This window comes from Bubalus bubalis, chromosome 23 (genome assembly GCF_019923935.1).
Source record: "Bubalus bubalis isolate 160015118507 breed Murrah chromosome 23, NDDB_SH_1, whole genome shotgun sequence".
NCBI classification, from domain to species: domain Eukaryota; kingdom Metazoa; phylum Chordata; class Mammalia; order Artiodactyla; family Bovidae; genus Bubalus; species Bubalus bubalis.
In genome coordinates, this window is record NC_059179.1 from 21,391,454 (window position 1) to 21,412,311 (window position 20,858).

Below are 20,858 nucleotides of genomic sequence, written 5' to 3' on the forward strand. Positions count from 1 at the left end.
TGGTCTGATATTCCCATCTCTTGAAGAATTTTCCACAGTTTATTGTGATCTACACAGTCAAAGGCTTTGGCGTAGTCCATAAATAAAGCAAAAATAGATGTTTTTCTGGAATTCTCTTGCTTTTTCAATGATCCAGCGGATGTTGGCAATTTGATCTCTGGTTCCTCTGCCTTTTCTAAAACCAGCTTGAACGTCTGGAAGTTCACGGTTCATGTACTGCTGAAGCCTGGCTTGGAGAATTTTGAGCATTACTTTACTAGTGTGTGAGATGAATTGGAAGTTTTAAACCTATCAAAAAGTTGAAAGAACAATGGCCATCCCCTAGATTCATGTGTCAACAAGTTGCCAAATTTACTCCTCCCTTCCTCTTCTTTCCTTCAAGGTGCATAGTATTAATACTTTTATTCCCAGAGTCATTTGAAAGTAAATTGAAGACAGCAGAATACCTCAGCATGTATTTCTCAAGAAGGACAGTTCAGTTCAGTCGCTCAGTCATGTCCAGCTCTTTGTGACACCATGGACTGCAGTACGCCAGGCCTCCCTGTCCATCACCAACTCCCAGCGTTTATTCAAACTCATGTCCACTGAGTTGGTGATGCCATCCAGCCAATCGCATCCTTTGTTGTCCCCTTATCCTCCCGCCTTCAATCTTTCCCAGCATCAGTCTTTTCCAACGAGTCAGTTCTTCACGTCAGGTGGCCAAAGTATTGGAGTTTCCGCTTCAGCATCAGTTCTTCCAATGAGTATTCAAGACTGATTTCCTTTAGGATGGGCTGGTTGGATCTCCTTGCAGTCCAAGGGACTCTCAAGAGTCTTCTCAAACACCACAGTTCAAAAATCCAGCTGGAATGTCTGGAAGAAGGACACCCTCCTACAAAACCACAACACCATTAGCACACCTAAGAAAATTAACCTTAATTCAAAATTATCCACCTAACACACATTTAAAGTTCTTGTGTCCTCCCAAATTTTATACTTTTGTTTTCATTCATGATCCAATCACATTTCACACCTGGATTCAGCTCTCTCTCATCTCCTTTAATCCACAATAGCCTACCTACCTTTTTAGTTTTGTTTTTCATGATAATGACTTTTTTGAGCATTCAGTCTTACTGGTTGGAGACAACAGTGTTTAGTGAAATGGAAACAAGGGTTCCTGATAACTCAGGTGCATGGAAGACTCATCAAAGGCAACCTAAGCAATTCAAAATTAACTAAAACTTAAAATAAAGAACAACAAAAACTCTGATTTTCCTCACAATTCCTACAATGTTGTTTTTTTTTTTTTAAATCAAATTACCTGCCTCATAAACATCAACGTATTGCTGGCACACTAACATGTTTTTTCTACTTTTGGCGCAATACAGCATAGCCCAGGAGTGAAGATCAAGACTGAATCTTAAATAAGAGAAGTTTGTCAAGCATGGGCAGGTAATCATTTCAGGAAGAGGAAACATGGTTGAGATGTGAAAGCTCAACCATGAAATTCTGTTATCCTTTTTTGTTTTCAATTTAGGTGTATGGAATTCTGTGTTACCTTTATAACTTTCCAGCAAATCTAAATCTGTTGTAAAGTAGAAAGTTTATGAAAGAAAAAAAAAAAAAAGACAACTTATCCATGGGAATTTAAGGTAGCTCATAACAGCTGAAAACAGTGTTAAGTCTCGGATTAATAGGAAGTACAATTTAAAAAAGGAATGACATAGGGGCCTTGTATGCATGCTAAGAAATATGGATTTAGAAAACACATTCTTGCCAACTGCACATGAACATTTTCCAAGCTAGATCATGTATTTGGCTGCAAGTCTCAACAAATTCAAAAAGATAGAAACTATATCAAGTATCTTTTCTAAATACAATGTCACAAAACTAGAATCCAGTAACAGGAGAAAAATTGGAAATTCACAAATGCATGAAAAGCATACTCTTGAACAACAAAAGAACAAAAACAGAAATCAAAAGGAAAATCAGATGAAACATGAAACTGAAAACACAACATACCAAAATTTATGGATGTTGCAAAATAAGAGGGAAGTTTACAGCTATAAATGCCTATATCAAGAAAAAAGAGAGATCTCAAAAAGCCTAACATTACACCTTAAGGAACTAGAAAAAGAAAAACAAAGTAAGCCCAAGGTTAGTAGAAAGCAGGTAAAAATAGAGTAGAAATAAATGAAATAAAGAGCAGGACAACAATAGAAAAAATCAATGAAATTAAGTTGGTTTTGGGAAAGATAAACAAAACTGACAAACCTTTAGCTGGGCTAACCAAGACAAAAAGAGATAGGTCTCAAATAAATAAAGTTAATGAAAGAGGAAGTCTACTGAAATACAAAGACTGTATAAGCAATTATCTGCCAACAAATTGGAGAACCTGAAGAAATGGATAAATTGCTAGAAACATATGCCTTACCAAGATTGAGTCAGGAAGAAATGGAAAAATCTGAACAAATCAATAAAGGGTAAAGATTTTGAATCAGTAATCAAAATCTCCCAACAAAGAAAAGCCCAGGATCAGATGGTTTCACTGGTGAATTCTACTAAACAAAGAAGTAATGCCAATCTTTCTCAAACTCTTCCCAAAAATCTGAAGAGAAAACACTCCTAAACTCATGAGGTGAGCATTACCCTGATACCAAAGCCAGATTAGGATACTACAAAAAAACTGCAGGCCAATATCCTTGATGAATACAGATGTAAAGCTTCTTAACAAAATACTAGCAAACCAAATTCAATAGCACGTTAAGACTCATACACATGATCAAATGGGATTTATCCCTGGGATACAAAGATGGTTGCTGTTGTGAAAGTCGCTCAGTTGTTTGACTCTTTGTGACCCAGTCCATGGAATTCTCCAGGCCAGAATACTGGAGTGGGTAGCCTTTCCCTTCTCCAGGGGATCTTCCCAACCCAGGGATCAAGCCCAGGTCTCCTGCATTGCACGCGGATTCTTTATCAGGTGAGCCACAAGGGAAGCCCAAGAATACTGGAGTGGGTAGCCTATCCCTTCTCCAGTGGATCTTCCCGACCCAAGAATTCAACCAGGGTCTCCTGCATTGCAGGTGGATTCTTTACCGACTGGGCTATCAGGGAAGCCCACAAAGATGGTTCAACACGCACAAATCAATAAATGTAATACATTAATAGAATGAAAGATTAAAACTATGGTATTTTCAACTTTACCTTAGGAGAACCCTGAATAGAATTGGGGATGTTGTTGCCTCTATATATTGATACCAATTTCAAAATGCGAGTTTGTGTCAGGGTGTGTATCTGGCCAAATGCTTTGAATCTTATATGAAAAAGTTACAAAAAGTTTAATAAAGAACCACATTTGACTACTTCCTCAGAAACACAAAAGTAATACAAAATACTTATTAAAATGTTGGTTTCTAAGTTAAAAAAAAAAGAGTCTGGCTTTTTCAAAGACACCATGAGAAGTCATGAAACAATTCCAAGCAGGAGTAATGTGGCCAGTTTACATTTTAGAAAGACTGATCTGCCAGCAGCATAGACTACAGGTTAGAGGCATAGTTAAGATGAGAAGAGACCACAGCAACAGTTCAGAGAAGCAGAGGATCATGGAGGACTTCTAGAACTTAAATGGTGGGAAATTACAGAGTTAAGAACTCTTTTGGAAATGGAATTGGGGACCTCAGGCACCTTCGTAACTGCTGATACCCCACTCTGGATATGACTGACTGTCTTCCAGACTGGTTAGTTAGTACCCTCTGATGTCTATAGTCTGAAAGGAATACAGCCAGGTTCCCGGAAGCTCCCCTGACGCTGCAGACACAAGTAGGAAGATATTTTATAAAATGCTTTACTTATTGAGTAGCCTGGGTGGCAGCCCCACCTCCCCACCTAACATGCACACACACACACATCCTGTTATATTTCCAAAAGCGAGCACACATGCCAAGTGTCATCCGTCTCTAGCCATCTGACTCAGAAAGAGGAGACAGGAGGGGCCCATCACATACACCAAGCTATCACAACACTCCTTCCACTGTTTCTGTTCAGTCTAGAAGACTTGGCCTGAGACGGTTTTAAGATTTTCTGTTATTTGCAATGTATGGAAAAGTAAATTACTGACATTCACAAGGTAATAAACTGACAAGAACAAGACTGCTTTGTTTTCCTTTTTTAATTTAGAATCTTGTTAGCAATACATTACATCCTTGATAGAAAAAAACCACCTTTTACACAGTAACTCAAAAACCAACCATTTAAGAAAATAATACAGTAATTAACTGCTACTCATTTGATTCTACTGGCAGGCCCAGGTTTATCTGAACTTTGAGAAACTCTTTGTCCTGAATGGATGATGAAGCATTCAAGTAAAAGCTAAGGAGTTATAAGTGTTGAGTTTCTGAGGATTCTGCCTCAAAAGAAGTTCCTCCAGGGATAGCCACAGTTCTCCAGTTTACTCCAATGTTGCGATGTTTCTTGGACGACCAGCATAGTTGCCTTTTGAGGAGTTTTGACAATTCATCAACCTGAAGATTCAGGTCTTATAAAACATTCTTTCCACATTAAAAAAGACTTTGTCCCCACAGTTGTTTTTCATCGCTTCTCCAGCTTCTTGTACTTGGCTTCTGCAGTGGGGAGAGGGAGAGGAAGAGTTATATCTTTTAAAATGGGCTCTTATAAAAAAAGAGAGAGAGGGAGAAAGAAAGAAAAAAATAAAAAAGACTTCCCCCGTGGCCCAGTAATTAAGATTTCACCTCCCAATGCAGAGGGCGCAGGCTTGATCCCTGGTCGGGGAACTAAGATCCCACATGCCTGTGCAATGTGGCCAAAAATTGAAACATTAAAACAACAAAATCAGCTCTTACAAAGATACTCTTTAGTTAGCATTTCCAAGCAAATTCAAAAATGTCTATTACATTTTTAAACATATCTATTAACTTCAGTCCTTGTAGCTGTCCAAACTGTATCCAAATTACGGGTACACCATAAATGCTAACTATCATTATTATCTACGGACAGATATTTGGATAATCAGTGTGCACAACTTAAGATAAGGAGTCAAATATCCATACACATAACCAAGAATCTAAAATGAGTTCCCTACATTCTAGCCCTGTCAACAGCACCTGCTCAGACACTCTAGCAGGGTTAAGCAAACGTATTAGCACTGGAGCCACCAGGAGCCTTAGAAAAGCATAGGAAGCACTTGCCCCTCCAGGCTCTGTCCCAGGCACCCTCTGAGAGCCAGACTGAAATCTCAAGTACATTTCTCCTTTTATTTTCTTATTCCTATCCCTCATACACACTAGGAAAACAATTTTGAAAGATACAGGAATTTAAAAGACCATCAAGTAAACCCCTTAATGTTTAGATTCCCTCTTTCTTTAAAACCCTGAAAGCATCTGGCACAATGCTTTCTAAAGTTCACAGTCACCACTTAGTAAATTTAATTGTGGACAGTGTTAACTACCACCCATGTCAAATCTCAGTCTGCTACAAACCAATCGCTTGAAGTAGTCAACAACTGTCAATGATTAAAAACAACATGTAAATTATATCTAGGGTAAAAACAACGTGGTTTTTTTTTTTTGTAACAACTGTGTTATTTTTAATCATGGATATAAGAGCCAGAGTCAGGTAGCAAGGCATCAACACTAGTACCAGTTTCTTCCTTAAAGGAAAAGTAACTCCTTAAGAAAGCCTTGATTGGACTGCCTACTCTATTTCTGAGATGTGCATCTACATTATTAAAGATGCTTTAGCCTGCTGAACCACAATTAAACACTTGAGCTTTGAAATCAATCATAGTTTGGAATACAGCTCTTCTATATACTAACTTTGTGTCCTTAAGCACTTTCACTGTGCAACTCTGCTGTCCTTAAGCCAGTTATAACTCCTTCAACCACAGCTTCCTCTTCAATAGAATGGGGCTAAAAATCATGTACTTACCTCAGAGATCAAAGGATTAAAAAAAATGATAGGCACAAAATATTAAGAACAGTGCCTGATACGTTATTAAGCACTCAGGAAATGTTATTTTATTACTACTAGTCATAAAAAGTTACTCTCCAGAGGTTTTGTGACGATTAAAATAGATCACTATAGGCATACCATAAATGTTAACTATCATATGGTCATACTGGGAGGAGGGTGCTCTTATCAAATCAAAACAAATAAAAATGGTTACCCAGTTTTTTTGAATATGCATCCAACTTGTAGGCTGCCTGCTCAAGAGCTGCTACTTGCTCCTCAATTATGTTGATCTGATCCAGATAAGGCTGCAGTCCAGCATCTTTGAAAACAAAGACAGACCAGGGTTTATACAGCATCAACAAGGAATGCAGAAAAAGGTGGAAAGTAAGCATGCTAGTGTCTCGTCAGCTCTGCTTACGACAGAGTAGGTGGAGTGACATGATTCTGATCACTGGCAGGGCACATGCCTTAGAAGACAGTAGCTAGCTGATCAGGTATGACTGGTGACCTAAACAAAGTTAAGTCTCTCTCATCTACTAGTTTTCCTCTTTTAAATTCCTTGCTCCTCAAGCAATCTTTCCATTACTGACTCAGTTTCTTAGGTACTCCCAGACCAAGAAGGAGAGCCCTATAGACAGGGAACACAAATATAAGTAAACAGGAAAATATATTCTGCCAACTAAAGCAGCATTTTATGATTATATATGTTATGGTTTTCTGTTTATAAAGTAGTCCTTTACGGATTTCATTGTTAATTCACTAGAATCTGGCCACCTTTCCTCTGCCCCATTTTTCTGGAAATAAATGGATCAACTCAAGATTCAGAAGCAGAAATAACTGTACCACCAAAGCACACTAATCCTCAGAGTGGAAAAAATTCACTTTAACTTTGTAATTCACTTTTAGAAAATGAGCTACCTGAGGACAGAGACCATGTTCCCTTCCCTTCTCCACTCCCTCAAGCACAAATGAACATTAAATACAAACAAACATGTTTAATTGTAAAATTATTACTTACACTTCTGGTTTAAGTCCTTTAAGTTTCTACTAATGTTTATAGCAATATCTTTCATTTCAAGATACTTCAGGCTGGTTAGTTTATTCATATTTTCCAGGAGCTTATAGTCTTCACTGGTGGCTTTAAAACAAACACAGAAGATGTGATACCTTTAAGATTTGTGTAGATGACTAGAATGTGGAATTAAAGACCAAATGGCAGTTCAAGGCAGGATCTAGGGAATGTCAAAGAAGCAGGCCCCTTCTGATCTATGACATTTATACTCAGCCTATGTACTCTAGGGCTTCCCTGGTGGCTCAGCAGTAAAGAATCTGCCTGCAGTGCAGAAGCTGCAGGAGCTGTGGGTTTGATCCCTGGGTTGGGAAGATCACCTGAAGGAGGGCGTGGCAATTCACTCCAGAATTCTTGCCTGGAGAATCCCATGGACAAAGAAGCCTGGAGGGCTACAGTCCATAGGGTTGCAAAGAGTAGGACACGAGTGAAGCAACTTATGCACACACATATGTATTCTAAATGTCTAAGTAGGAATTCAGGCAACAACTGGCAAACTATTCAAACCAAATAAAATCCAGAAGCTTCAGGATCGTAGTTAGAAAGGGAAAAGATAAACTCATGTACCAGAAAAAGGGAGGTGAAGCAAGCAGTCTTGGTTTCCCTAATATGACATCATATAACTGGGTAGACTGCACCATAAATACAGATACATATGCTAAGTCACTTCAGTCATTTCCGACTCTGTGCGACCCCATAGATGGCAGCCCACCAGGCTCCCACATCCCTGGGATTCTCTAGGCAAGAACACTGGAGTGGGTTGCCATTTCCTTCTCCAATGCATGAAAGTGAAAAGTGAAAGTGAAGTCACTCAGTTGTGTCTGACTCTTAGCGACCCCATGAACTGCAGCCTACCAGGCTCCTCCACCCATGGGATTCTCCAGGCAAGAATACTGGAGTGGGGTGCCAGTGCCTTCTCCATCGCTCATTACTAGAGAAATGCAAATCACAACTACAATGGGGTCATCACCTCAACACTGGTCAAAATGGCCATCATCAAAAAAAATCTACAAATGGGGCTCCCTTGGTGATTCAGTGGTAAAGAATCCACCTGCCAATTCAAGAGATAGGGGTTCAACTCCTGATCCAGGAAGATCCTACATGCTGCAGAGCAACTAAGCCCGTGAGCCCCAACTCTGAGCCTGTATTCTGCAACTACTGAAGCCCGAGTGCCCTAAAGCCCATGCTCCACAACAAAGAGAAGCCACTACAATGAGAAGCCTGTGCACTGCAACAAGAGAGTGGCACCCACCCGCCACAACTAGAGAAAAGCCCGGGCAGCAATGAAGACTCAGCACAGCCAAAGCTAAGTAAATAAATAATTTTTTTAAAACTCTACAAACAATAAATGCTGCAGAGGATGTGGAGAAAAGGGACCCCTCTTGCACTGTTGGTGGGAATGTAACTTGATACTGCCACTATGGAGAACAGTATTGAGATTCCTTAAAAAACAAAAAATAAAACTACCATATGACCCAGCAGTCCCACTACTGGGCATATACCCTGAGAAAAGCATAATTCAAAAAGACACTTTGGCCACCTGATGCAAAGAGCTGACTCATTTGAAAAGACCCTGATGCTGGGAAAGATTGAGGACAGGAGGAGAAGGGGACGACAGAGGATGAGATGGTTGGATGGCATCACCAACTCAATGGACATGGATATGGGTGGACTCTGGGAGTTGGTGATGGACAGGGAGGCCTGGCGTGCTGCAGTTCATGGGGTCGCAAAGAGTCGGACACGACTGAACGACTGAACTGAACTGAACTGACCCTAATGTACATTACAACACTATTTACAATAGCCAAGAAATGGAAGCCACTTAGATGTCCACCAACAGATGAAGGGATAAAGAAGTTGTGGTGCATATATATATATATATATATATATATATATATATATAATGGAATATTAGTCATTGAAAGGAATGAGCTTGAGTCAGTCCTATTGAGATAGATGAACCTAGAGCCTGCTACATAGACTGAAGTTAAGTCAGAAAGAGAAAAACAAATAGTGTTTATTAACACATACATATGGAATCTAGGGAGAAGGAAATGGCAATCCACTCCAGTGTTCTTGCCTGGAGAATCCCAAGGACGGGGGAGCCTGGTGGGCTGCTGTCTATGGGGTCGCACAGATTCGGACACAACTGAAGCGACTTAGCATAGCATGGAATCTAGAAAAATCGTACTGATGAACCTATTTGTAGGCCAGGAATAGAGACATAGAAAACAGACTTGTGGACACATGGGGGAAGGAGAGGGTGGGACAAATTGAGAGAGCAGCACTGAGACATATACATTACCATACATAAAACAGATAGCTAGTGGGATGTTGCTGTAACACAGGGAACTTCAACCCAGTGCTCTGTGACAACCTGGGGGTGAGGGGAGAGGGGAAGGTTCAAGAGGGATGGAACCTATGAATACTTAGAGCTGATTCACACTGTTGTATGGCAGAAGCTAACACAACATAGTAAAGCAATTGCCATCAATTGAAAATAAGGAAAAAAACAGCTTTGCAAATAAATGTAGAAGAGATGGGGAAAAGATATATCTCTATCTCTCTCTCTCTCTCTCTCTCTCTCTCAAAATATATATAAAGTCAACTAGGACCTCAACCGGAGAAGGCAATGGCACCCCACTCCAGTGCTCTTGCCTGGAGAATCCCAGGGACGGGGGAGCCTGGTGGGCTGCCATCCATTGGGTCGCACAGAGTCGGACACGACTGAAGCGACTTAGCAGCAGCAGCAGGACCTCAACACTTCTTAGTAACTCATTTACTACTTGTGATTCTGTATTCCATTTTATGCACTGAGTTTTCCAAACTATTTGCCTGCTTCTCACATCCTTGGTTCCCTTCCCCATCCCTACTCAAAGCAAATGGCATTTACTCCAACTTTCCCAAAAGTCAAGCCCACTTACATAAACTGCCTCAATCTTTCTGCCTCACTTCTAAACTTCTCTGAACCTTAATATATTTTCAAGAGGCAGAAGTGTTCCTATTCTTGCCAAGACAGCTCCTTCTCCTCCTGTGTGCCTGATCCCAATCCTTCTACCTCTTCAGAGCCTCTCTTCAACCATCTCCTTTCCCTTGCCTTTCCAAATTCTCTCTCCATCCTGGCACCTTCCTCTCTATCTATATTCCAGTTTCTCCAGCCCCAAAGCACTCCGTCTATTCTACACCTACATCATTCACTCAGTAAAGCAAAGGAGCTTCACTGTTAACCCTTTTCAAAGAGTAACTTACACTCACTGCTTCCTTCTCACCACCACTCTCTGGTATAAACCGTTCCTGTCTGGTCTCTGTCCCCAACACCCAGAGAAATCACATGCTCCAAGGTTGTCAGTGCTCTCCTAATTACCAAATCCTTGGCCTTTTCTCAGTTATTATCCTCCTGGGCCTCTCCATAGTATCTGACATTACTGATTTCCCTCTCTCCATGAACTGCTCCTTTCCTTGGCTGCTATAGCATTTTCTAATCTAACTGCTCTTTTTGAGTGTCTATGCCAGATCTCTTCTCATCCAACTCCCTTAACTATCAGGTCTCAGCTCTTCCTCAGCTGTGACTCATGGCTGATGTTTACATAGGTGGCACATTCCTATGGCACTCCCAGAGTTTTTGAGTTTCAAACTCAAAAAAGTATCCGTATAGATAAGAATGACAATCATAGGGAAATTACAATCCACTTTAATTTTATAATAAATCATTTGTAAATCTAGGTACTTTAAGTACTGTTAATAAAAACTAATTGCCCAATACAGGCATTCCCTGAGATTTCAGTCCAGGTCTTCTTATCTACCTCTAAGGTCTTCCTTGGCAATCTCTTCCTACACATCCTAAACTCACACTACTAGGCAGGTGACTCCCAAATCTGTTTCTCCTGCTCTGATCACTCTGAGCTCTGGACTCACATATTCAAGTCACTTGAATGTCTTGGGAACAGTCACCCGAGTATCCCAGTAATACCTAAAATCAGCAAAACCCAAGCTGAAAATATTATTTTCACACTAAACATGGTTCCTCTTTCCAACTTGCTTATTTTGGCTGATGGCACCACTGGCTTAAAACCTCAGACATGTCTTTAGCTGCTCCCATCCCTCAATATCCACTTCAACAAGTCTTATAAATTCCTCTTCCGTAATGATCTTGGGTCCATGCTCCTCTCTCCACTCCTTTTACCATCACTCTGTCACAGACCATATCTTTTCATCTGAGATATTGTTATTCCATCTCTCCTCCATATCCACACTCTCACTGCTATCACACTTGTCTCTTTCAAACAACGGTGACACACTCAAATACCCAGGAACCAGCAATATTATGTAAATGAGTGAAGCAAGCCAGGTGTTTGCATATTAAACACAAGATTATTCACTTCTACAAAGAAATACACTCTCATTTCTTGGAACAGTATGATCTTCTTAGTCTTAGTCTATCATTTACTTTATAAATTTTGATAGACATTGGTACAGAAAACTATTTCTGTACCACTACTAAAAAACAATATAAGAAGAGTAATAAATGGCAACTGACATCGGGTCTCAGTAAAAGGGAGAAAACAGGGAGTAGTAGGAACAAACTGCACCATGCTGGTCCGTTTAGAGGAGACAATGCCCAACTCTAGTCAACTAGAGCTCTGCGAGAATGCGAGCACTGCCAAGTCCTTGGAATTTTTAAAGAAAAGCCAAAATAAATAAATAAATAAAATCTACATTTTGTTGCTTGGTTTCTCTTGCTCAGAAATAAACAAATAAATAGGCTGTTGGAGACTCACAACCCCTCCTATTCTACATCAAGCATTTTCTCATACGTTCTGGTTCACAAATTTAGCTCACAGCAACTTCCTGGGGAAGTGAAACAATGTAACAGACCCTTATGAAAAGCTACACTTGACCCAGACTTGATTTTTTGGACCTTCCTCCACACATGGCTCATGCTTCACTTGGAAATACACACTGGACCAAAAAATTAATCATGTCTCAAAGAGTGGGTCATCAAATTCTCAGACCAACCTAATAGACCCCAAATTTTGCTGGTCACTCCCCAGTTCCCTTTAACCTAATAAGTACATCTCTTTAGCCAAACAAACAGCTTGCTTATACTATCTCACTCACTAGTCATTTCCCACTTTTCTGCCAATGAATTCTTATATTCTTTACAACCCCGTTCAAAATACACTTCCCCCAAGAAAGCACTTCTTGATTAATTCTTTTTCGTTTTCTCAGGCTCAGTCTACACTATGGAGACCTGCAGGGTTGTACTAAGTATTCTTACGTGTTTCTGCACCAAATTTTTTTTTTTGAAGTACAGTTGATTTACAATGCTGTGTTAATTACTGCTGTACAGCAAAGTGACTCAGCCATATATATACACACACACACACACACACACACATATTCTTTTTTCCTTACATTCTTTTCCATTATGGTTTATCATAGGACATTAAATATAGTTCTCTGTGCTACATAGTAGGCCCTTGCTGTTTATCCTGTGTTTCTGAAAGTAGTTTCTGAATTTCTCCAGGGAAGGGAGGGACTTCTTTCCTACACTTTCTTGACCTCCCCAAACTTCCAACAGGCATGTTTTAAGGTTTATGGGGTTAGGGAGGGAGCCGCACACTGACTCTGCTAAAGCACCTCACGGGTTTGCCGGTGCCAAACGCCAAACCACTTCAGCGGGTGGTGCCCGGCACTACCCGCATCCATCCGGACCGCGCCTCACCCGTCAGTTCCCCAGTCAGGTAAGTTGCCATTTTGGAGAACATGTCCCGGCAGAGCTCATTTATGTCAGCCTCAGCAGGCTCCTTTGCTTCCTCAGCAGTCTCCACAGCGACATCATCTGAATCAAAGGAGAATGAGTAAGTGCCCCGCCCTGCCCCGGTCCTAATCCAGACACAGCAGCTTCTCCCCACACCCCTCCACCTGACCTCATTCCATCAAATCGGCTCCATTCTCAAGTGCCGCAATTCCAAGTCCCTCACTTCGTTCCTGCCTCACCCTGCCTCACCCGCCTCTGCTTCAGGCCTCTGCTCCCTTGCACCGGCCTCAGGCCACACTTGACCTCGGGGCCACTCTTTCTCAGTAGCCCTGACAGGACAAACACGCTCACACACAGGCGCGCCCCTCCGATCTGCCCGCTCCCGCCAGGTGAGCCCCGGCATCTCGGGCCCGTACCCGGAGACTCAGGCCTCCCCATCGGACACTTCATCCCCGTCCACTCCGCATACCTCGAACTGGCTCCTCGCGGTGGATCGCGGGGACACCCTCGGCCGCCGCCGCCGCCGCCGCCATGCCCTGCCCCCGCGCTGCTTCCGGTTGTGAGGTGCTGCGCATGCGCGCTGGGCGTGCCCCGCCCTCCCCGCCCTGGGTTCAATGTCCAGTGATTCTGCGCTTGTGGGCTAAATTATGTCTCAAGTAATGAATAATAACCAAGCGTAAGCACTAAGCCAAATTTAAAGCTAAAATAGTCTTCGTGAGTGAATGCGCTGCCAAGGGTCCGACATCTGGAACGAAGGATGCACTCAATCCCGCGGCCACTCCCTGGAAGTATCGTTAGCCTAGTAACAGACCCACGACCTCTTGGATGGGTCGAGCCCAGTGTAGCCTGCTGACTATAAAGTGGTAAAGAGACAAGTTAGCCCCTCCTCAGAGAATCCTCACTCTGGCCGGTATTAGTCGTTGAAAGACTGCTCAGGAAATCCATGCTTTTGAAGATAGTCTCATCCAGGCTCTGGGAAACCTTCAGGCCGTTACACTTGAGCCAAAATACTCTCTCTTCCGCTTCCCTGATAGCTCAGTTGGTAAAGAATCCGCCTGCAATGCAGGAGACCACGGTTCGTATTCCTGGATCGGGAAGTTCCCCTGGAGAAGGGATAGGCTACCCACTCCAGTATTCTTGGGCTTCCCTTGTGGCTCAGCTGGTTAAGAATCCACTCGCAATGCGGGAGACCTGATTTTGATCCCTGGGTTGGGAAGATCCCCTGGAGAAGGGAAAGGCTACCCACCCCAGTGTTCAAGCCTGGAGACTTCCATGGACTGTATAGTCCATGGGGTCGCAGAGAGTCGGACAGTACTGAGTGACTTTTACTTCACTTCCGATGTCCTAGATTAAGGTCAACTCACTGGGCGTTTTTTTTCAAACAGCAGAGTGGCACCTGTTTCTCTTCCGTTGCTATAACCTTTCTTGAAGAAAGCTTAGATCATAATTTTTTTTTTTTCCTGGTCACACCACCTGGCATGTGGGATCTTAGTTACCCCGACCCTGTAGGGGATGGAACCCATGTGTCCACATTGGGAGTACAGAGTCTTAACCACCAGGGAAGTCCAGTTATAATTTTTCAGAACTGAGGATACAGTCTGGTGTTCTTAATTGCATTCAGCTGTTTCAAATACAAATAGAATGTATTTGATGGGATGGAAGAACAGGGATGGGTGAAGGGAATGGATGAAAAACGAAAGTGGGGAGCAGTGGAATGTGCAAAATGAGGGAAGAATAAAGATCACAAGGGAAGAGAGAGGGGATATAGCAGGTGTCAAGATGCAGGCCTATACTCTCGAAATCTTGGTGTAGGAGCTTTTTTGTCTTATCTCTGGTTATTCTCCATCTGCACTCTCACTGCCCACACCCAACAGTGTGCGCGTGCACACACACACAAACACACACACACCCCTTCTAAGGACCAGAACACCCTAGATTACCACCTCCACTTCCTCCAATAGGACAATCATCAGATCAGATCAGATCAGTTGCTCAGTCGTGTCCGACTCGTTGCGACCCCATGAATCGCAGCACGCCAGGCCTCCCTGTCCATCACCAACTCCCGGAGTTCACTCAGACTCACGTCCATCGAATCAGTGATGCCATCCAGCCATCTCATCCTCTGTCGTCCCCTTCTCCTCTTGCCCCCAATCCCTCCCAGCATCAGAGTCTTTTCCAACGAGTCAACTTTCGCATGAGGTGGCCAAAGTACTGGAGTTTCAGCTTTAGCATCATTCCTTCCAAAGTGTCCACCATTTCAAACCATTCCTATGAGTCAGAAGTTTTTCCTTCAGGACTCCTGGGGAAGCCCAGCTTCTTCACACTGTCACTGCCCCAGCTCTACACTTCCCAGGAGGGGTGAGCTTTCTCCAGCCCTAGTATTAATACAAGGATGGGTCACAGTTCCAGCCCCTCTTCTTTCTCCTGCCATCCCCAAAGCAAGTGCAAAGTCCTGGTTTTCCTAAGGATTTTTTTTTATTGATAATCACCAGGCAAACCCACAATGTCCTGTGGAAGGAGAAAATCAGAGTCCCCCACATTTTATCCAAAGATCCTAGAATCCGGAGGTCGTTTCTTGGCCAGCTTCTCCTCAGGCTTCAGCTTTGTTCTGGTTTACACCCCCCTCCCTGTTCAGGGGCACGCCTGGAGGCAGGCTTGCCACTGAGCCTTCCTGGACTTTGCTGGGGAAGGTTGAGGGAGGTCACCAATCTAACTCCTCTACCACACTGTACTCTCCCCACGCAAGAAAGTGTCCCCTCCTTTCTGGCTTCCCCTTCTCTTTCACATGGAATCCCAATGGGGAAGAAGTGAACCCCATGGTTGCCAGCAGTTGTCCTCAAGACACACAGAGGAAAAGTTTCACTGGCAAGTAAGAAGACATCTAGATATTGCTCTTCTCTCAGCTTCTTTTTTCACAAATCATGGCTATCCAGATGCTCAGGAAAGTTATTACCCTTCTTTCCTTTATTGTTTTTGACTTTAAAAAAAAAAATTATCACAGCAGAATTCAGAGCCCACAGGGGTGAGAGGCCCAGCAGGAAATATTTCAGAGAGCTATACAGCTACACACAGAAACCTTGGCTCAAAAGGCCAGGCACGGGGTGGGGCTTGGCAGCAGCAGTGGTAGCACCCACTGCCCTAGAAGAGGAGGGCGTGTGCTGGGGGAGCTTCTGGGGAGGCGGTGACAGACGAACCTGCTGTCTGAAGCTTTAGGACCCCTCCCCCACTACTCTCCTGCCTGCCCTAGAGTCCCCAGGGGGCTGGAGTCACAGCCGGGGATGCCTGCAGGTGCTCCCAAATGCCTTGTTCCCCCTGTTGGAAGAAAAAAAGGACAGGTCACGTGGAGGAGGAGTTTGTGTCCCACTTTCCTTTTACCTGGATCTGTTTCTCCAACCCCAGACCCTCTCCTGGAGGCTAAGGCCACCCTCAGGCCAGAGAAACAACTTCAGTTCTTCTTTCCACCCCCTGACCTCCACTGACTGACTACCGGGAACATGTTGCCCCAGGAGACTGAAATGCTGGTCTTTCAAAAATGTTTTGCCTCCATCCACTGAGTAGAAAAGATGGTAGAGATCAGCTGTGGGGAGCCAAGAAGAGCCAGGTGAAGGACCACTCACTGCGCCCGGAAGAGGAGCCAGCCACCCCTTCCTCTCCACCATCGTCAACTTTGACCTCATGGCATCAACCTGGGTCATGACTCCTTCCAGGACAGTCTCCAGCTGCAAAACTCTCCTTGTGAGCCTGTGCAGGATTTGAGAGAGAGCAAAGGAGCAGAAATGTGTGTCTGGAGAGCTGGGTGACTCCAGGGGAAGGGGGTACAGAACAGGGGATGCTTGGATGGGAGCAAAGAACATAAGGCCCAGTGGTGCTGGGAGAATTAAAGGGGGACAGGGGTTTTCCCTGGGGTAGGATAGGGAGTTGGAAGGTTGTGGAAAGAAGCTCAAGGTAGAATGACATAAACACAGTCAGCCCTGGGCCCCCTGGCTGCACGTACGTGTAGAATTCTTCTCCCGAAACCCAGCCACCTGCTTTGGCAGCCTGCTTTGGACTCGACTCGCCTGGTGGGCTCCTCACAATGGACCAGCCCAAGTTCTCAATCTCAGCATGGACGGCCACCTGATCAGGAAGTCAGAGGTCATGGAGAAGATGACTCTGGGAAGTCATCAGCTCCTGCTCCATCACTTGCTCTAATGGGCTCTCAGGACCAGGCCTTGGGCTATAGTTATTGCTATTCCCTTTTCCCCTCAAACTCTAGAGACAACAGAATCAGAGTGGTGGTGCTAGACACGAAGCTGGCCTAACCTCTGGGAGAGAATCACCTCCCCAAGAAACAAAACACAAGCTCCTTGAAGCACTGATGAATGGGGCACTCACTAGAAGCCAACTCTGTTGAGGGAGAGGAGGGACAGTGTCCTGGCACTGCTCCTTTAGCCCTTGGCTTTTTAGTCTATGCAGGCTAGGGATGAAGAGGCATAGGAGGGGCAGCTAAGGGTCAGAGTTTGAGAATTCCAAGGAGAGGGCAAGTGCTCTGAAGGAATTGTCAGAGATTCCTCGGCAATTGGTCCTTTTCTCCCTGAGGCTGTGTTTTAGAGCAATGATGATCAACCTTGGCTATGCACTGGAGTCACCTGGGGAGCTTTAAAAACGACTGATGAGGCTTCCCTGGTGGTTCAGTGGTAAAGAATCCACCTGCCAATGCAGGAGACGTGGATCCAGTCCCTGATAGGGGAAGATCCCACTATGCCATGGACCAACTAAGCCCATGCACCACAACTACTGAGCCTGTGCTCTAGAGCCCAGGAGCCGCGACTACTGAGCCCACATACGACAGCTACTGAGGCTCACATGTCCTAGAGCCCATACTCTACAATAAGAGAAGCCACCGCAATGAGAAGCCTGCACACCACAACTAGAGAAAGCCTACAACAGAGATCCAGTACAGCCATGAATAAATAAATTGATTAATTTTAAAAAACCAGCCAGTGTCCAATTCTGGCAGAACCACATTGAAAACAAATGATGGCTGACCCCCACTGACTCTCCCAGAGATTCTGGTCTGGAGTGTGTGGCCTGAGCATGAGGATGTTTTAAAACTCTCCAGGGGGTTCTACCACACAGCAGTTTGAGAACCACTATTCTAGAGAGCTCTTTCCCGCCCATCCATTGGAGGATTTCCAAGTTGGTTAGTGTTCCGGGTGTGCTGCAGGAAGAGGAGGATGAGCAGTTTCCTTGTAGCCTCTCCACCAGCCGCCCGGGCTCACCCTTTCCCCTTCCAGCTTCTGCTGAGTCTCCTTCTGCTCCTTCTCGTCTAGGACGCAGTTCCCATCTTGGTCAAACCTAGTGAAGGCAGCCGTAAGCTTGGTCGTCTCATGCTCTGTGTGCTCCAGCCTGAAGAGAACAGGGGGATGAAATGACCTCTGACCTGCCATGGCTGTGAGCTCTCCATTATGGACTCCTCACTCTTTTTTTTTGCTAGACTCTGGCAAGGGTCTTGCTCTCTAGAGACAAAGGGGGCCACATGAGAAAGCCAGGATGTCAAGGTCTAGTGGTTTGAAACCCCTCACACAATCCCTTGAATCTATTTCTTCCTTCCCTGACTCCTGCTGACTAGGTTCAGGCCCTCAGGATCTCCTAAAAGAATTACTGCAAAATCTCTTTGCCTCCAAATAACCCACCCTCTACCTGCTCCCTACCCTCTGCCCTGTGGCCTTCCCTTCATTACCTACCCCTGAAATCCATCCTTCATAATGCAACTAGAGTTACATTATTCTAAAGTACAAGCCTATGGAATTTCCTGGCAGTCCAGTGGTTAGGACTTGCACTTTCACTGCCAAGGGCCCAGGTTTGATCCCTGGTCAGGGAACTAAAATCCCAAAAGCTGCATTGCATGCCCCTCCCCTGCTGCTGCTGCTGCTAAGTCGCTTCAGTCGTGTCTGACTCTGTGCGACCCCATAGACGGCAGCCCACCAGGCTCCCCCGTTCCTGGGATTCTCCAGGCAAGAACACTGGAGTGGGTTGCCATTTCCTTCTCCAATGCGTGAAAGTGAAGTCGCTCAGTCGTGTCTGACTCAGCGACCCCATGGACAGCCCACCAGGCTCCTCCGTCCATGGGCTTTTCCAGGCAAGAGTACTGGAGTGGGGTGCCATTGCCTTCTCCGGCCCCTCCCCTATCCCCACCCGAAAAAAAAGAGTACAAGACTAACTATACTCCTTCCCTGCTTAAAACCTCTCCTGGGCACCCTATTCTTTAGATAGAGAAGTGGTGTTCAGGGCTTTTCCCAATGTGGCCTTAGCCCATTTCTCCGCCTCGTCTGCATTGCCCAACCTTTCATTTACTGCCTTACAATGCTCAGTTACTTATTACTCCTGTGCATGTGGCTCAGTTTCAGACCTCTTTGCCTTTGTATGTGCTTTTATACCTCCATGCTCCCTTGCTTTTAGTTATTTCTGTTGTGGAACAGAATCACTGTTCTGTGATTTCTGTTTATTTGCTTACATGTCTGTGAATTCCTGGAAGACAAAGATTATCTCATTTAATTATATGCCTGGCCCACAGCTGGTACTCACAATATATCTGATCAATGTTTATTAATATGTTTAACTGAGAAGCGGGGAGAGGATGGCTAAGGAAATAATCCTGTGTTTGTGAGGGAGCATTGAATTAAGCTCCGAGTTCTGTGGGAGTGAGGGATGTATAAAATGATTAGGGAATCATGGTATTACACTAGTGCTAAGGGTTGTTCAGCAAGGTCCAGAATAGAACATGGTCAGAGTCCTTTAAACCAGGGGCACAGTGCTGAAGGTCAGGAGAAGAGACCTATAAGCCAAGGTTGCTGCTGCTGCTGCTGCTAAGTCACTTCAGTTGTGTCCGACTCTGTGTGACCCCATAAACGGCAGTCCACCAGGCTCCCCCGTCCCTGGGACTCTCCAGGCAAGAACACTGGAGTGGGTTGCCATTTCCTTCTCCAACGCATGAAAGTGAAAAGTGAAAGGGAAGTCGCTCAGTCGTGTCTGACTCTTCGCGACCCCATGGACTGCAGCCCACCAGGCTCCTCTGTCCATGGGATTTTCCAGGCAAGAGTACTGGAGTGGGGTGCCATGCCTTCTCCAATAAGCCAAGGTTAAAGGCCTGTAAAACAAGGTCAGAGGCCCATGGGCCAAGATTGGAGGGTTATAGGCAAAGGGCATATGCTTGAGGGTCAAGGACTTATAGATCAATGTCAGAGAAGGTTGGATCTCTGCTTGCTCACTCCCTCAAGGTGTTGGTGAGGTCCTCAAACTGGATCTCCTGCTCCCCAGCCTGCAGGACCTTCTGCACATCTGAAACCTGCTCCTTCCTCAGACGCAGCCTCCGTAGGGTCTTGTTGTAGCCCTGGACAGGGAAAAGAAACAGGCCTGGTTCCTGCCTGCAACCTCCTCCTCATCTCTTGTCCCCACCTGCACTCACAGGGTGACAGGATCCCAGGGATAAGCTGAAGGCACACGAGAGCACAGGCCCCTAACCCATCAGGCGCAGACCAGGACACAGAGCCTTGACCTGGGCCCCGATGCACATGTGCGGCTCAAGGAGACTGAGTAGTCACCTGTCTCAGGAGGTCTGAAAGCTGTAGCTCATCCTTTTGTCCAGCCAGCTCCTCCTTGACCTCTGAGTATGTGTCATTGATGATGGCCAGGAACATGTTCTGGAGGAGAAAGCAGGGACCAGAGTCCTCACTTCCAGATCCACTGACAGCATCAAGCCCACAGACCCTATGAACATCCCAACATGTGTTCCAAAAAGGCCAATACCTCCAGCGCCATCTCTGCAGCCCACTAATCCCCACATCTCAGGGTCCCCAGGGCCCAGGCTTTCAGCACAGTTCTGTTGTGGGGGTGGGAGTGGGGGTCATGCCCCTTCATCAACCTGATGTCCTCCCTTACTGCTGCAGTAATCTGGCCACGAAGATACCCCAACATACGCCACAGGCCCCCTTCATGGAAGGGTCTGCTTGTCACTGAAGCCAGAAACTTTCCAAGGTGAGAGTAAAATTGTGCTCTCTTCACCATCTATCCCCAAATCCATATCTGTATCCCTGTCCACCA

The 20,858-nt window shown here is 44.8% G+C and overlaps 2 protein-coding genes across 10 annotated transcripts in view; both read right to left on the reverse strand.

The window, feature by feature from the left end:
* Nucleotides 1-4,129: 4,129 nt before the first annotated feature.
* Nucleotides 4,130-13,389, reverse strand: BLOC1S2 (biogenesis of lysosomal organelles complex 1 subunit 2). 4 transcript variants are annotated; one of them, XM_044934951.2, is made up of 6 exons: nt 13,246-13,389; nt 12,741-12,857; nt 6,965-7,084; nt 6,161-6,265; nt 4,728-4,785; nt 4,130-4,598 (listed from the first exon to the last, which is right to left on the reverse strand). In XM_044934951.2, the coding sequence occupies exons 1-6, from the start codon at nt 13,349-13,351 to the stop codon at nt 4,508-4,510; spliced, it is 597 nt and encodes a 198-aa protein (XP_044790886.2). In that variant the 5' UTR covers nt 13,352-13,389; the 3' UTR covers nt 4,130-4,507. The 4 variants fall into 4 exon arrangements, with proteins under 4 accessions (XP_044790886.2, XP_044790887.1, XP_006067676.3 ...); XM_044934952.2 differs by having other exon boundaries at nt 13,193-13,323; XM_006067614.4 differs by lacking the exon at nt 4,728-4,785.
* A 1,846-nt stretch (nt 13,390-15,235) lies between these two features.
* PKD2L1 (polycystin 2 like 1, transient receptor potential cation channel) overlaps nt 15,236-20,858 on the reverse strand; it is a 74,472-nt gene continuing 68,849 nt past the window's right edge. For 3 of the 6 annotated variants that reach the window (XM_044935329.2, XM_044935327.2, XM_044935328.2), the window contains 5 exons: nt 20,360-20,458; nt 20,027-20,148; nt 18,038-18,164; nt 16,771-16,892; nt 16,123-16,517 (listed from right to left, as the gene is read on the reverse strand). In XM_044935329.2, the coding sequence (XP_044791264.2) occupies nt 16,148-16,517; nt 16,771-16,892; nt 18,038-18,164; nt 20,027-20,148; nt 20,360-20,458 (840 nt within the window). In that variant the 3' untranslated portion in view covers nt 16,123-16,147. Of the gene's footprint in view, nt 16,089-16,122; nt 16,518-16,770; nt 16,893-18,037; nt 18,165-20,026; nt 20,149-20,359; nt 20,459-20,858 lie in introns of those variants that run through there. The other 3 variants (XM_044935330.2, XR_006548084.2, XM_044935331.2) reach the window with 3 other exon arrangements.